Genomic DNA, 14,355 nt, shown 5'->3' on the forward strand with positions numbered 1-14,355 from the left:
TCCCCCCAAGACTTGATCCCTGGAAAAACCCTCGCTGTCTCCGGGATTGGAGGCATTGACCCGGCGCTGCCTGTTGCTGACATTTATGTGGACTGGGGCGCAGGGCGAGGGGTGAGGGAGATGGGGGTAACTGATCGGATCCCTGCAAACGTGCTACTTGGGACAGATTTGGGGCAAATAACCTCCCAGTTTGGCCCCGCCCCAAAGGCTGAACCTTCAGCCAGTGCTGACATGACTCCTGACAATGTTAATGTGTTATCTATGAATGATGTAAGGGAGGAGGGAGTGAACTCTGATATTTCTGCTTGCACAGACACCATAGACACACACACAGCTGCAGCTGTGACAGGGGAGGGGGTCAGAGAAAGGTGTGACAATGCCTCTACAAGTAACCAGCCTGTGAGCTGGGATCTGTTGCCCTCTGCAGGGATAAGCAGAGAGCAGGGTGCTGCAGGGGGAGGACCAGTGTGTGGGGTGGGGGCTACCACAGCAAATGTGGGGTCCCCAGAGATTTCACACCGGGGTTCTGTTGCTGCAGGAGGGGAACAGGCAGGTGAGATTGGGGCCGGTCCAGGAGCGGAAGTGCTAACAGGTAAGATCTCGGTGCATGGTTCCCCCACAACCGGGGTGTCAGGAAGCCAGGTAGGTCTGCCTGAACCGGCGACTTGGTCAGGAACGGAGGAGGAGCAGGCACGACCCACGGTCGCAGCGGCTGTGGCCGCTGTCACCCGCAGTGGGAGTGCTGGAAGCCAAGGGGCCTCCCGGAGGTCCGATAGCTCTTCCCCTTCTGACCAAGTGGCAGCCGAGTCAGGTGGAGGCCAGGACACAGGTCCCGGGGTACTGACTGAAGATGTGACAGTCTCGTCGATTCTGGCCACATCTAGTCAGGAGTTTCAGGCAGCGTTAGAAGCTGACGACAGCCTGAAAGCTCTAAAGGAGCAGGCGGCACAGCCTCCCTCGGACTCGGACCCGGAGCGAGTGGTCTGGGACCAAGGACGGCTGTACCGGGCCACGGTCCAGCAGGGTTCACCGGAGGCGTGGCCCAGGGACCGACAGTTGGTGGTACCCTATCCGTTCCGGACGGAGTTGTTGCGGATCGCACATGAGATTCCGATGGCCGGACACCTAGGGATCGCTAAGACCAAGGCCAGGTTAAACCAGCATTTCTACTGGCCAAAAATGGGGGCCGATGTGGCTGCCTACTGCCGTTCGTGTGAAACCTGTCAGAGAGTGGGGAAGGCGGGGCCACACCCCAAAGCCCCACTGGTATCTCTGCCAATCATCGATGAGCCTTTCAGGAGGGTGGCTGTGGATCTGGTCGGCCCGCTGGCCATCCCCAGCAGCTCCGGGAAACGCTTCATACTGACGGTAGTGGACTATGCCACCCGGTACCCAGAAGCAGTGGCCTTGTCGTCCATTCGGGCTGACAAGGTGGCCACCGCATTGCTGGAGATTTTCTCCCGAGTGGGTTTTCCCCAGGAAATGCTCACTGACCGGGGGACCCAATTCATGTCCCAGCTGATGGAGACCCTCTGTAAGCAAGTCCAGGTGCGACATCTGGTGGCCAGCCCGTACCATCCACAGACTAATGGCCTGTGCGAGCGGTTCAATGGCACCTTAAAGCAGATGCTTAAGATGTTGGTCGACTCCCATGGGCGTGACTGGGAGCGGTATCTCCCACACCTGTTATTTGCTTACCGGGAGGTTCCACAGGCCTCAACAGGATTCTCACCGTTTGAGCTCCTGTACGGGCGACGTGTGCGGGGCCCCCTGGCTCTGGTGAAAGAGGCTTGGGAAGGGGATTTGGCCACCCCTGGAGTGTCGGTTATCGAGTATGTCATGCGCTTCCGGGACAAAATGCAGGCCTTGACGCAACTGGTACACGACAATATGGCTCAAGCCCAGGCTGATCAGAAGCGTTGGTACGACCAGAACGCTTGTGAGAGGACCTACCAAGTGGGTCAAGAGGTGTGGGTACTGGTCCCCGTACCACAGGACAAGCTTCAGGCAGCCTGGGAAGGCCCATACCTCGTGTACCAGCAGCTCAACCCTGTGACGTACCTGGTCACCCTGGACCCTGCCCGTGGAAGGCGGAAGCCCTTCCATGTGAACATGATGAAGGCACATCATGAGCGGGAGGCATGTGCGCTCCCCGTGTGCAACCTGCCCGAGGAGGGAGAAGCGGAAACCCTCTTGGATATGCTAGCCCAGGTTAGGGCAGGCGGATCCATTGAGGATGTGGAGGTTGGCCACCAGCTCTTGGAGGACCAACGGTCCCAGCTGTGGGCCACCCTACACCCCTTCCGGGGGTTGTTTACCAACCAGCCCGGAAGGACTGACTTGGCTGTCCATCACGTGGACACTGGGGATCATCCCCCGATCCGGCGTTCAGCATATCGGGTCTCCCTGGAGGTGCAGCAACACATGCGCCAGGAGATTGACGAGATGCTGGAGCTGGGGGTGATCCAGGCATCCAACAGCGCTTGGGCCTCGCCTGTAGTCCTCGTCCCTAAGAAGGACCGAACCACTCGGTTCTGCGTGGACTACAGGGGGCTCAATGCTGTCACGGTCGCCGATGCGTACCCAATGCCACGCATCGATGACCTGCTCGATCAGTTGGCCGGGGCTCAGTACCTGACCATCATGGACCTGAGCCGGGGATATTGGCAGATCCCCCTGACTCGCAAGGCCAGGGAACGCTCTGCCTTTATTACCCCATTTGGACTGTACGAGTCCACGGTGATGCCATTCGGGATGAGGAATGCCCCTGCCACTTTCCAGCGGATGGTCAACACCCTGCTCAAGGGACTTGAAGGGTACGCGGCCGCGTACCTGGATGACATTGCCGTCTTCAGTCCCACCTGGGAGGACCACCTAGAGCATCTAGCACAGGTGCTCAGGCGGATCCACCGGGCAGGTTTGACCATCAAGCCGGGAAAGTGTCAGCTGGCCATGAGCGAGGTCCAGTACCTCGGTCACCGGGTAGGCGGGAGAACACTGAAGCCCGAGCCTGAGAAAGTGGAAGCCATCGCATCCTGGCCCACCCCCAGGACCAAGAAGCAGGTGATGTCCTTCTTGGGGACCGCTGGGTACTATAGGAGGTTTGTTCCATGCTATAGTAGCCTGGCAAAGCCCTTGACGGACCTCACCAAGAAGAAGCTGCCCTCTGCAGTCGATTGGACAATGGACTGCGAGACAGCCTTCCGGGCCCTAAAGGACGCCCTGTCCAGCCCGCCCGTGCTACAGGCAGCCGACTTCACGCGGCCGTTTGTAGTACAGACCGACGCCAGTGACTTCGGCCTCGGTGCGGTGCTCAGCCAGGTGGACTCTGCGAGCCAAGAGCACCCAGTCTTGTACCTGAGCAGGAAGCTGTTACCAAGGGAAGTTGCCTATTCCACGATGGAGAAGGAGTGCCTGGCCATAGTGTGGGCCCTGCAGCGTCTGCAACCCTATCTATACGGGCGCCACTTCATCGTGGAGACGGACCACAATCCCCTCAGCTGGTTGCACACCGTCTCTGGGACGAATGGGCGATTGTTGCGATGGAGCCTTGCGCTCCAGCAATACAACTTCACCATTCGCCACAAAAGGGGCCGTGACCACGGTAACGCAGACGGGCTGTCCCGACAAGGAGAGGTCGCGGACGGGCGCACGGGGGAACACCGGAGTGTGCTGCCCCCTAGCGCCCTCAAAAGGGGGGAGGTGTGAGGTAAATCCGGAGATATGACGATAAATCATGACATTCAAGTCATGTCAGGAAGCCCTCTCCTGGTGTCAACCCCCCTTTCCTTCACACAACTGGTTTAGCAACAAACTCCATGGCCATGTCCTGTGATATGGAAATTAGGTGGCTTTAGGACAAAGGACACAGGATGACTCCCTGCCGTCACCCTGTAACAAGAGTTGTATCTCATTAGCAAGGCTATGGAAATAGCCAGACAGAACGACTCCAGTAAAAAATGGTTCATATCTCGCAAGCCATATTTCCGATAAATATGGCAACCATAAAAATGGTGTCTCCGCATGTGGACGATGCCGGCACCCCCTTTTTATGGGAGCAGGACATTGGGAAATGCCCCAGGCGTGATATCAGCCAATGGGGAACTGGCAGACAGGTCATGAGTCCCCTCGTTCTGTAGCTAAATTCATAACTGTCACAATGAGAGCATTGGCGTCCGTCTACGACGCTCCCAGGCACAGTTATGGCCAAAATCCCCTTTTCTGGATAATTCTGATCCATGCAGGGGGAGTGGCAGTGCTTCCCCGTGAGGTCACTAAGGTAGGAGGAGACCTGGATTTGCCCAGGTTGATAACCCTGCTTCGGCCATTTTCCAAGGTTCTTCTCGCTGGGGGCACGTGTAGGAAACATCTGTGGGAGTTCCTGGAAACCTGGTCTACAGCGCCCCCCTGTGGCCAGACGCAACAAGGTAACTGATTGAACTGTGTATGCCTGTTTGTAACCCATGCTTTATCTGTAACTGTACTCTGACATAACTGTATATTCTGTAGATTCCCTATTGTATATATTGTAGTTTCTAGTGTGCTTTAGGCGATTAAATTATATAATTAATCTTGAGCTGTTCTGTTATCTCGATCTCGAATCCCACGTCTGTGTGTTCGGCTAATAGTTACCGTAAATCGGTTGGTGGCAGCGAGTTGTGCCAAGGATTATTGTGGGGAGGCCAGTGAGATTCGGGAAGATATTATATATTCCGCCCGCGGAGGTCGGGGGAATATATACCCTACTCTCACTGGGGACCCTTCAATAATCGGCATAAGTAGTATAGCGGCCTCCTTGCTTATTGTCGGGCAATTCCATAATTGGCCTGACTATAAGAGGGGCGCTAGAGAGCGCGTCACGTGCTCTGTCTGTCGGTCGGGAGGTATAAAGGAGGGGTGACCCCCCCACTTGTTACCCCCCGATTGTGACGTACTGGTAGCCAGCGCGGGGGCTTTCTGAGTGACCCCCCGGTGGTTTGTGACATAGCTAAAGCCTGATTCCTTTTATTCCATTTTGTCTTGGGCTTTGGCAAGGTGAGCAAGCAATAGCAGCCTGGGAACACAACAGCTTTCTAAATGTGTTTTTAGAACGGTAATAGTGAGCGCAGAAAAAATTGAGCTGCTGATGCCTAAACCATGAGACATTATCCATGAGACTCCTCTAGAACAGCTGGAGTAAAGAGTGTCCCGAGCATTGTACCCAGGGTTTCTTCAACCACCTAGCTGAGTCTGTAGTGAGATGTGTCTCCACTAAGTACCAAGTGGTTGGTTCTTCTTAACCAGCAAACATACCAACACCATCCAGAGGAGTCGTGGCCCCTCACGTTCCAAGACCTATATCTTCATTGGAAAGCCATATAACTAGTTTTCCAAAAATAAAACCTACCCTGAAAATAAGCCCTTGTAGGAGTTTAGGGGCTTTTTGGAGTATGCTTAAAATATAAGCCCTACAACGAAAATAAGCCCTAGTTGAACTTATATAAGGAAGTGTCCAAACAGCTAAAAGGTTAACGAATTCAGCAGAACTCTTCATCAACGAAAGCAGACCTCCCCAAAAGAAAGCAGACTCCCCATCCCACCCCCCAAAAATGAAAAAAAAAATCTCACCAACCAGACCCCAAATAATCACAGTTGCCAAAAGCCGATGAAGGATAAGCTTTCACACAGAGATCTGCATCGCTGTCAGGTCCCTTGCCGTTTCACTGCATTGCAGCGCTCACAAATAGATCGGGTACCAGTATCCAACTTCCTGCGAGTGATACTGCTTCCAAGCACCAGGGGGAGCCAACAGCTGTAGAACATGGGGGACCTGACAGAGACTCAGATTTTTACGTGAGAGCCCATTCACTTGCCAACTTGTTGGGTCTGGTAAGTGCGATTCTTTTAAGAGGTGTCTGCTTTCATTTAGGGGTTAACGTAGCAGTACATAGAGAATAATAAATGTAAGCAGGTAATTTAAACCTTTGTAAATATGGTATGTACCCACCACCATAGGACTGGCTCTACACCATGAGAATAGCAGATCAGATAAGAAAATATGCATCTGAACCAGTAATAGGATTAACAAAAAATGTTGATGTTCCAGAATGTTATGACTTGATCATATTTGAATAAATGTTGATATTTTTTGTTAAAAGATAAATGTGGATTAGTGTTCATGGGGAAAATATAAGACAAACCCTGAAAAAGAGCCCGAGCGCATCTTTTGGAGCAAAAAATTCACAAAGCATGAAAACATGATCATAAAGATGTAGCACAGCCAGTCTGGTTATTGTGATACATATTCGGAAAAGTATTCCACAAAAAGTGACTCTTTCAATCTTTAGGACGTAGGAGAGTAGATCAAACTAGAGTCTTGGCAGTAAGCAACAAACAATATCAACTTAACCCCTTAATGACCGCCGATACGCCTTTTAACGGCGACAAACTAGGGTACTTCTTCCGATCCGCCGCTTTTTAACGGCGGTCGGAAAAAAGGGTCTAGCGCCCCCCAGAGTCAGAAAATTTCCGGGGTCTCAGCTGCCGGGGGTAGCTAAGACCCTGGAGATCATGATTCTGGCCGGTTTTTCCGGTCCCCGCTCACCTGATGACCGGTATACACCGTATACCGATGATCAGGTTACAGTAAATATGTATGTAAAGCGCTGTGGAATTAATTACGCTATATAAATGAATAAAATGAAAATGATGATGATGAGTAAATGACCGCGCCGGTAAAAAATCATTTATCTCCCAGCTGGCATAAACAAACATGTCAGATGGGAGATAAATCTCATCTCCCGGTCCTCTCCGGTCCCCCGGTGTCGCCAAAGTGTCCCCCCACCCCCCCTTCCTCCCGGAAATCTAACATGGCGCTGCACATACCGGCGCTGCTGTGCGCGCCGGCCGCATTTCCCCCTTTTCTATGGTTTCTGTCGCATGTGCTATGACACATACGACAGAAACCTGCTCCCCAGGCCCTGCCAGGTCACCCCCTATTCCCACCCCGGTGTTCCCCGGTGTCCCCCGTACCTGTCTCAGCTCTGATCCCCCGCGGCCCCCTCCTCCTTCACAGTGCACGCCGGTGACACTGCAGAGCGCGGCTGTCAGCTTCCTGTGTCTGACTCACGCTGGCTGCTGCTGCTCGGCACTGTGCAGCTGTGACCCGGGGAGGGTGGGTGCAAATTCTTTGCACCCACTCTCCTCAAATGGAGGGTCTGCACTCCTAGAAAATGGGGGATACGTTCCCTGAACGTGCCCCCCATATTCTAGAAGGTCCAGAATCGCCGCAGGACTTTCACAATGGATTACAGCAGGGACCCGATTTTTTTTTTCTTTTCAATAAATTGGCCAAAGAGGGAATGTTTTTGGGGGTTTTTTTTTTTCAAATAAATTTTTTTTTTTTGTTGTCAATTTTTTTTTTATTATCACTGTCAATTAGTTATGTCTGGTATCAAATAGACGCCATGACATAACTAATTGCTGGGCTTGATGCCAAGTGACATTACACATCTGGTATCAACCCCATTTATTACCCCGTTTGCCACCGCACCAGGGCGCGGGATGAGTTGGGGCGAAGCGCCAGGATTGGCGCATCTAATGGATGCGCCACTTCTGGGGAGGTTGCGGCCTGCTATTTTTAGGCTGGGAAGAGTCCAATAACCATGGCTCCTCCCACCCTGAGAATACCAGACCCCAGCTGTCAGTTTCACCTTGGCTGGTGATCTAATTTGGGGGGACCCTACGTTTTTGTTTTTTTTTAATTATTTATTTATAAATAATTAAAAAAAAAACCAGCTTGGGGGTCTCTCCAAATTGATCACCAGCCAAGGTGAAGCTGTCAGCTGTGGTTTGCAGGCTACAGCTGTCTGCTTTACCCTAGCTGGCTATCAAAAATAGGGGGGACCCCACGTCATTTATTTTAATTCTTTTTTTTTTTTTTTTTTTTTTTTTCTTTTTGGGCTAAATACAAGGCTAGGCATCCTTTAGTGCCACATGAAAGGTACTAAAGGTGCCAGCTTAGAATATGCAGGCGGGGGTGGGATGTTATATATGTTTGACATCTATCCATTCATCCACTGTAGCATTTTACGCTGTGTGCCCACAATCAGGGTTTGCAGCGTTTTGGGCGCAGTGTTTTTTCCCTGCATCCATAACGTTGCATTGTGCAGTAGAAGCACCGTGGAAGGATTTTTAGAAATCCCGTGCCCACTGTGCTTCTTTTCTCCGCAGCATAAACCGACCTGTGGCGCAGCTTCCCGAGCCTCAGCATGTCAATATATGCTGCCGAGATGAGTGTTCTCTGCAGGTAGAATAGAACTAAAGTCCACAGCAGCCTCAACCCAAACGTGGGCACGGGCAGCTGCGTTCTCCCGTGGACAACACTCACATCTCTGCAGGAAGGCTGACACTGGGTACTAGATGCCGTGTCGCTGGATCATGGCCACATATCCTAACAGTGAGAATATTGTTGATACAGCAACATTTTTGTGAAGTACCTGTGGATTCAAAATGCTTACTATACTCCTGAATAAAATCCTTGAGGGGTCCAGTTTCCAAAATGGAGTCACTTGTGAGGGGTTTCTGCTGTATAGGTACCCAAGAGGCCCTGCTAATGTGACATGGTGCGCGCAATTTATTTCAACTTTTCCAAAATTCAAATGGTGCTCCTTCCATTCCAAGCCCTCCCATTTATCCAAACAGAGGTTTTTGGCCACATATGGGGTATTCCTGCGCTCACAAGAAATTGGATAACAACTTGTGGGGTCCACGTTTTGTTGTTGCCTCTTGAAAAAGTGAGAAATGTGATGCTAAAGAAACATTTTTGTGAAAAAAATGAAAATTGTCAATATAACAACCTAAGCTTATCAAATTCTGTGAAGTATTCGTGGATTCAAAATGCTCAATATACACCTAGATAAAAGCCTTGAGGTGTCTTGTTTCCAGAATGGGGTCACTTGTGGGGGACCTCCACTGTTTAGGCACTTTAGGGGCTTTCCAAATGCGACATAGCGTCCACTAATTATTCCAGCCAAATGTTCAGTCAAATGGCACTTTTTCCCTTCCGAGCCCTGCTGTGCACTCAGTTGATTTCCACCACACATGAGGTATCTGCATACTCAGGAGAAATTGCACAATACATTTTATGCTGCTTTTTTTCCTTTTACTCTTGTTAAAAAAAAAAAAAAGCTATGTGGTTGAAGTAACAATTTTGTGGTGAAAATGTATTTTTTTATTTTCACAGCTCAACATTATAAACTTCTGTGAAGCACCTGGGGGTTCAGGGTACTCACCAAACATCTAGATAAATTCCTTGAGGGGTCTATTTTCCAGAATGGGGTCACTTGTGGGGGACCTCCACTGCTTAGGCACCTCAGGGGCTCTCCTAATGCAACATGGTGTCTGCTATTGATTCCAGCCAATTTTGCAGTCAAATTGCACTCCTTCTCTTCCGAGCCCTGCAGTGTGCCCAAACAGTTGATTTCCACCACATATAAGATATCACCAAACTCAGGAGAAATTGCACAATAAATTTCATGGTGATTTTTTTTTCCTTTTACCCTTGTGAAAAAAAAGCTACCTGGTTGAAGTAACAATTTTGTGGTAAAATTTTATTTTTTTATTTGCATGGCTCAACGTTATAAACTTCTGTGAAGCACCTGGGGGTTCAGGGTACTCGCCAAACATCTAGATAAATTCCTTGAGAGGCCTAGTTTCCAATATGGAGTCACTTGTGGTGTTTTTTTGCTGTTTACGTACCTTAGGGCTCCTCCAAATGCAACATGGTGCCCGCAATCTTTTTCAGCCAAATTTCCTTTCCAAAATTCAAATATTGCTCCTTTCATTCCAAGCCCTCCCATTTGTCCATACAAAAGTTTCAGACCACATGTGAGGTATCACCGCGCTCATAAAAAAGTGGGTAACAAACATTTGGGTCAAATTTTTGGAATTACCTCTTGAAAAAGTGAGAGAATTGATGCTAAAGCAACATTTTTGAGAAAAAAATGACAATTTTCAATATGACAACGTAACGTTATCAAAATCTGTGAAGTACCTGTGGGTCCAAAATGCTCAGTATACCCCTCGATAGAAGCCTTAAGGGGTCTAGTTTCCAAAATGGGGTCACTTGAGGGGGGTTCCTGCTGTTTAGGTACCTTAGGGGATCTGTAAATGCAACATGGTGCCCGCAATCTGTTTCAGCCAACTTTGCTTTCCAAAATTCAAATATTCCTCCTTTCGTTCCGAGCCCTCCCATTTACCCAAACAAAGGCTTCTGACCACATGTGGGGTATCGGCGCGCTCATAAGAAAGTGGGTAACAAAGTGTGAGGTCCAATTTTTGGTGTTACCTCTTAAAAAAGTAAGAAAATTAGTGCTAAAGTAACATTTTTAGGTAAAATGTTAATTTTTATTTTTTTCATTCCACATTACTTTAGTTCCTGTGAAGCACCTGAAGGGTTAATAAACTTCTTGAATGTGGTTTTGAGTACCTTGAGGGGTGCAGATTTTAGAATGGTGTCACTTTTGGGTATTTTCTGTCACCTCGGCCTCTCAAAGTCACTTCAAATGAGATGTGGTCCCTAAAAAAAATGGTTTTGTAAATTTTGTTGAAAAAATGGGAAATTGCTGATGAACTTTGAACCCTTCTAACTTCCTAACCCCAAAAAATTTTGTTTCAAAAATTGCGCTGATCTAAAGTAGACAAGTGGGAAATGTTATTTATTAACTATTTTGTGTGACATAATTCGCTGGTTTATGGGCATAAAAATTAAAAGTTTGAAAATTGCAAAATTTTTAATTTTTTTGTCAAATTTCAGATTTTTTCACAAATAAAATAAAAAAATATCATCCTAAATTACCTCTAACATGAAGCCCAATATGTCACGAAAAAACAATCTCAGAATCACCGGGATCCATTGAAGCGTTCCAGAGTTATAGCCTTATAAAGGGACACTGGTCAAAATTACAAAAAATGGCCTGGGCATTAAGTACAAAACTGGCTTCGTCCTTAAGAGGTTAACTGTGGAAAGATAAGGATTTTGATACCTCCATAAAGTTTACAATTTTGGAGATACCAATACTAAACATAGTGAAAGGTATAGTTTTTACCAATGATATGGAAAATCAGAGCTCCTATTGTTGTGAAGTAAATTTGATCACCCCCCCTTCCCCTCCTCCGGGATCACAAATGAAGGATGAAGCTGTAGCGGTTCCAACTCTTTGCTTGAGTTGGTGAAGAAAGTTATGGATCCTTCATAATATGCAATGCAGAGGCGAGCCAGATAAACCATAGAATAACAAATGTTCTGATCTTTAAACTTCCTCTTGGAACCCAAGAACTGGGCTCTTTGCTTTTGGAGATCCATAGAAAAATTTGGGAAGATGGAGACTGTTGCATTGTTATGCTTGAGAGTGCCTCTTTGACTGGCCAGGTGCAATGCAACATCTCTGTTCTTGCATTTCAAAAGCCATGCTAGAACGGCTCTTGGAGATGCGTTAGGCTTGGACTCTATGGGTTCTCTCCACCGTAAACATGGTGAATTTGTTTCCAAGATTAGATTTAAGCTGGATTTCAATAAATTGTTCAGGATGATGACCTTCTGCTCTTTCAGGTAGGCATATGACTTATTTTTTATATTATTGCGGCAAAGTCGATTTTCAAGAACATCCATTTTTAGACATCAGGCATTGGCAGACCCAGCCACCTTATTTAGCTTGGTCGCCATAGGAGAAAGTTTGCTCTCAAAGTCTGTTACTGTGGATTCCACTTCAGAGATATGACCTCATACAGCCTGCATATGTTGGCTTAAAAGTCTCACGTCCAACCATACCTCCTCAATTTTCCACGTCAGTGAGCACTTGCAAACTGAGATGGCCCGTAGTAACTGCTCTGACACCTGGCATAGTTAAGTCTTTTTGCCCTTCCTCCATCTCATCCTCTGACATTTACCCTCTCTCGTGCTCTTGGGTTTTTGTGGCTGAAGCACCACCTCTTAATGTACGGGTGTTATCTGGTTTATCACCCTAGTGAATTTCTTGAGTTTATTCATGGCAGTAGAGGTTTTATTCTGGCTCATCCTTGAACGTATCTTGGAGGAAAATGTATGGTAGAATCCTATCTATCAAGACCACACCACCCACAGTGTCTCCTTTACCCTTTGTCTGCGTAGAGTACGTGGCTAGGGTTTGCATACTTCAGTGCACTAACTGTGTAGACCAGGGGTCTCAAATTCAATTGGGTTTATGGGCCGCATATAGAATAAAAAATTGAGAGGCCGCATTCTTTGCATGACAAAGTGACATTTTTAATGAATTCATGGTTTTATTCTATACACCTTTTGCATTACTTACAGCAAAGATGGGCTGCAGTGTGTACATCGCCCAGGCCAAAGACTTATACTCTACCAGGATACAGCTAAACCCCCACTAAATGGAGGCATCAACGGTGCAGGAGGAGCAAATAGACGACGCTTGCTATAGCGCTTGAGGAGGTGTAGACGATGATTGCTATAGCGCTTGAGGCGTGACTTGCTCAGAGGCAATGTCCCTCTGTCCAGAAAATGTCGCCTGTACACTTTATGAGGGATGGGCCTCTGGCGTTGCAAACTTCTTCACCCGTGGTTTCCAGCCATTATAAGTGGCAGGAAGCCCCACTTTAGGTCCATAAAGGAGTGTCACTAGCTCCTGTCTGATTACTGTTCAGAGGACTGGCATTTCAGGGATTAGATAGTGGCTGCAGCTGTTGCAACCTCATGCTACTAGGTTCCAAAGGTAGCCTCTCAACCCAGCAGGTCTTCACCAGGAAGCCTGCCCTTTATAAAGATGCCTGCAGAGCATGTGGGTGTAATCACCTAAAAAACAATACCTTGAAGAAGCCTCACCAGTAATTCCCTCCGCTCACATACTTTTTTATCTCTCCTAAGCTCTGGGGCAAGTCAATAAGATGGCCGCCACTTCCTTTCCCACACTGGCCCAGCCAGAGTTATTCGGTATTTAACAGGTCAGTGTCTGAAAATTGATGATCCATATTCGCCCTGCCATGTCCCACCTTTCTTTATGGAGAGTTTTGGTCCACCAGAGGTCAGGGAAAGGATAAAACCCTCAGGATGGCATTCAGGATAGCAGGAGGTCCACTCTAAAACATCTCCTCAGTGCTTGACCATAACGGCACCCTACTCCCTCAGATATTTGTTGACTAAATACTGATTTCCATTAATTAGTATTAAAACAAATGTGTTTAAAATAACTGAGAGTCCTCAGTGGTTGATACCTTTTAGTGGCAAACTGGTATCTCTACTGGCTAACACGGTACAAAGAAATACTTTACCTGTATCATTAATTAGTAAATATCTCTCTTTTAAGGAAACTTCACAGCCATCAGCAGTGTCTGATGCAAATCTTATGCAGTCGTCTCCTGATGAAAAATGGAAAAATGTAAGTACCATAAATTTAAATCTTACTTCATTGTTATACTTACTTTTTTTTTTTTTTTTCCCAGTTGCTTTTGACGCATTGTCGACTGTTGGCATCAAATCGATGTTTTATAAATTTGTGGCTTTATATTTTACAAGATCTAAAAAGAAATGGATTTCTGGGATGATTAAAGTTTTATAGCTATTATAGTCAATCATTTGCTTCGTCTATTCTTTCTAGGAGTATTCATATCCACTTACAATCATGCAAATAAGTAACATTTTATGAAGTTTTCTTGTAGTCTCATTTCATGGTAACTTTCCTCTCACTACTTTTATTCAATGCATAACCATTAATTACAGGGCAACGTATATACTGAAGCCTGATACTCTAGGGGGAAAAAAAGAAGAAAAATAACTTTCTGACTTGATCTGCATTGATCATCTTGCTTTATGTTCTCCTTGAAATATATACTTATGAGCAAAAGGGTTACAATGTTTTCAACTTTTGACTTTCAGGCTCCATTTCTCACCATCCACTACAGCTTTGACCATGAGACTACCCTCATTTTATAGACAATCATCTTGGCTATCTTACACATAAATATGACTTGCAAGTATTTAGTATATGATTAGATATGCAAATTCTTGTCATGTCACTGCATTGTTACTGGTTTGCTTTTTTTTCTGTATACTACAACTTACAACCTTTTCTCAAATTCCCTAATAGTTCAGTGTGTTATTAGGTTGATTACCAAATAAAGGCTCATTGGTTCTAATTGAGGAGCTGCCATGAAAAAGATTTCTTAAGAAAAGAGGAACAGCATCATCCAGCTCATTGATAGCGGTCTCTTGTTAAAGAAAATTGCCAAACTGCATCATATGAGTGCCATGACAGCTGGAAGAATGCGAAATGAAGTCCGTCCATCTATTCCAAAGCCAAGAGGTGGACATCCAGGCAAAAT

At 47.1% G+C, this 14,355-nt stretch overlaps 1 protein-coding gene across 3 annotated transcripts in view; it reads left to right on the top strand.

Annotated features, from left to right (window-relative positions):
• The window catches only part of ZNF236 (zinc finger protein 236), a 255,426-nt gene that overhangs the window by 69,028 nt on the left and 172,043 nt on the right, over positions 1-14,355 (top strand). For all 3 annotated transcript variants that reach the window (XM_075314639.1, XM_075314636.1, XM_075314638.1), the window contains exon 8: positions 13,341-13,412. In XM_075314639.1, coding sequence (XP_075170754.1) covers positions 13,341-13,412 — 72 coding nt within the window. The remainder of the gene's footprint in view (positions 1-13,340; positions 13,413-14,355) is intronic.

Source organism: Anomaloglossus baeobatrachus, chromosome 6 (assembly GCF_048569485.1).
Source record: "Anomaloglossus baeobatrachus isolate aAnoBae1 chromosome 6, aAnoBae1.hap1, whole genome shotgun sequence".
In the NCBI taxonomy this organism is placed as follows: Eukaryota; Metazoa; Chordata; class Amphibia; order Anura; family Aromobatidae; genus Anomaloglossus; species Anomaloglossus baeobatrachus.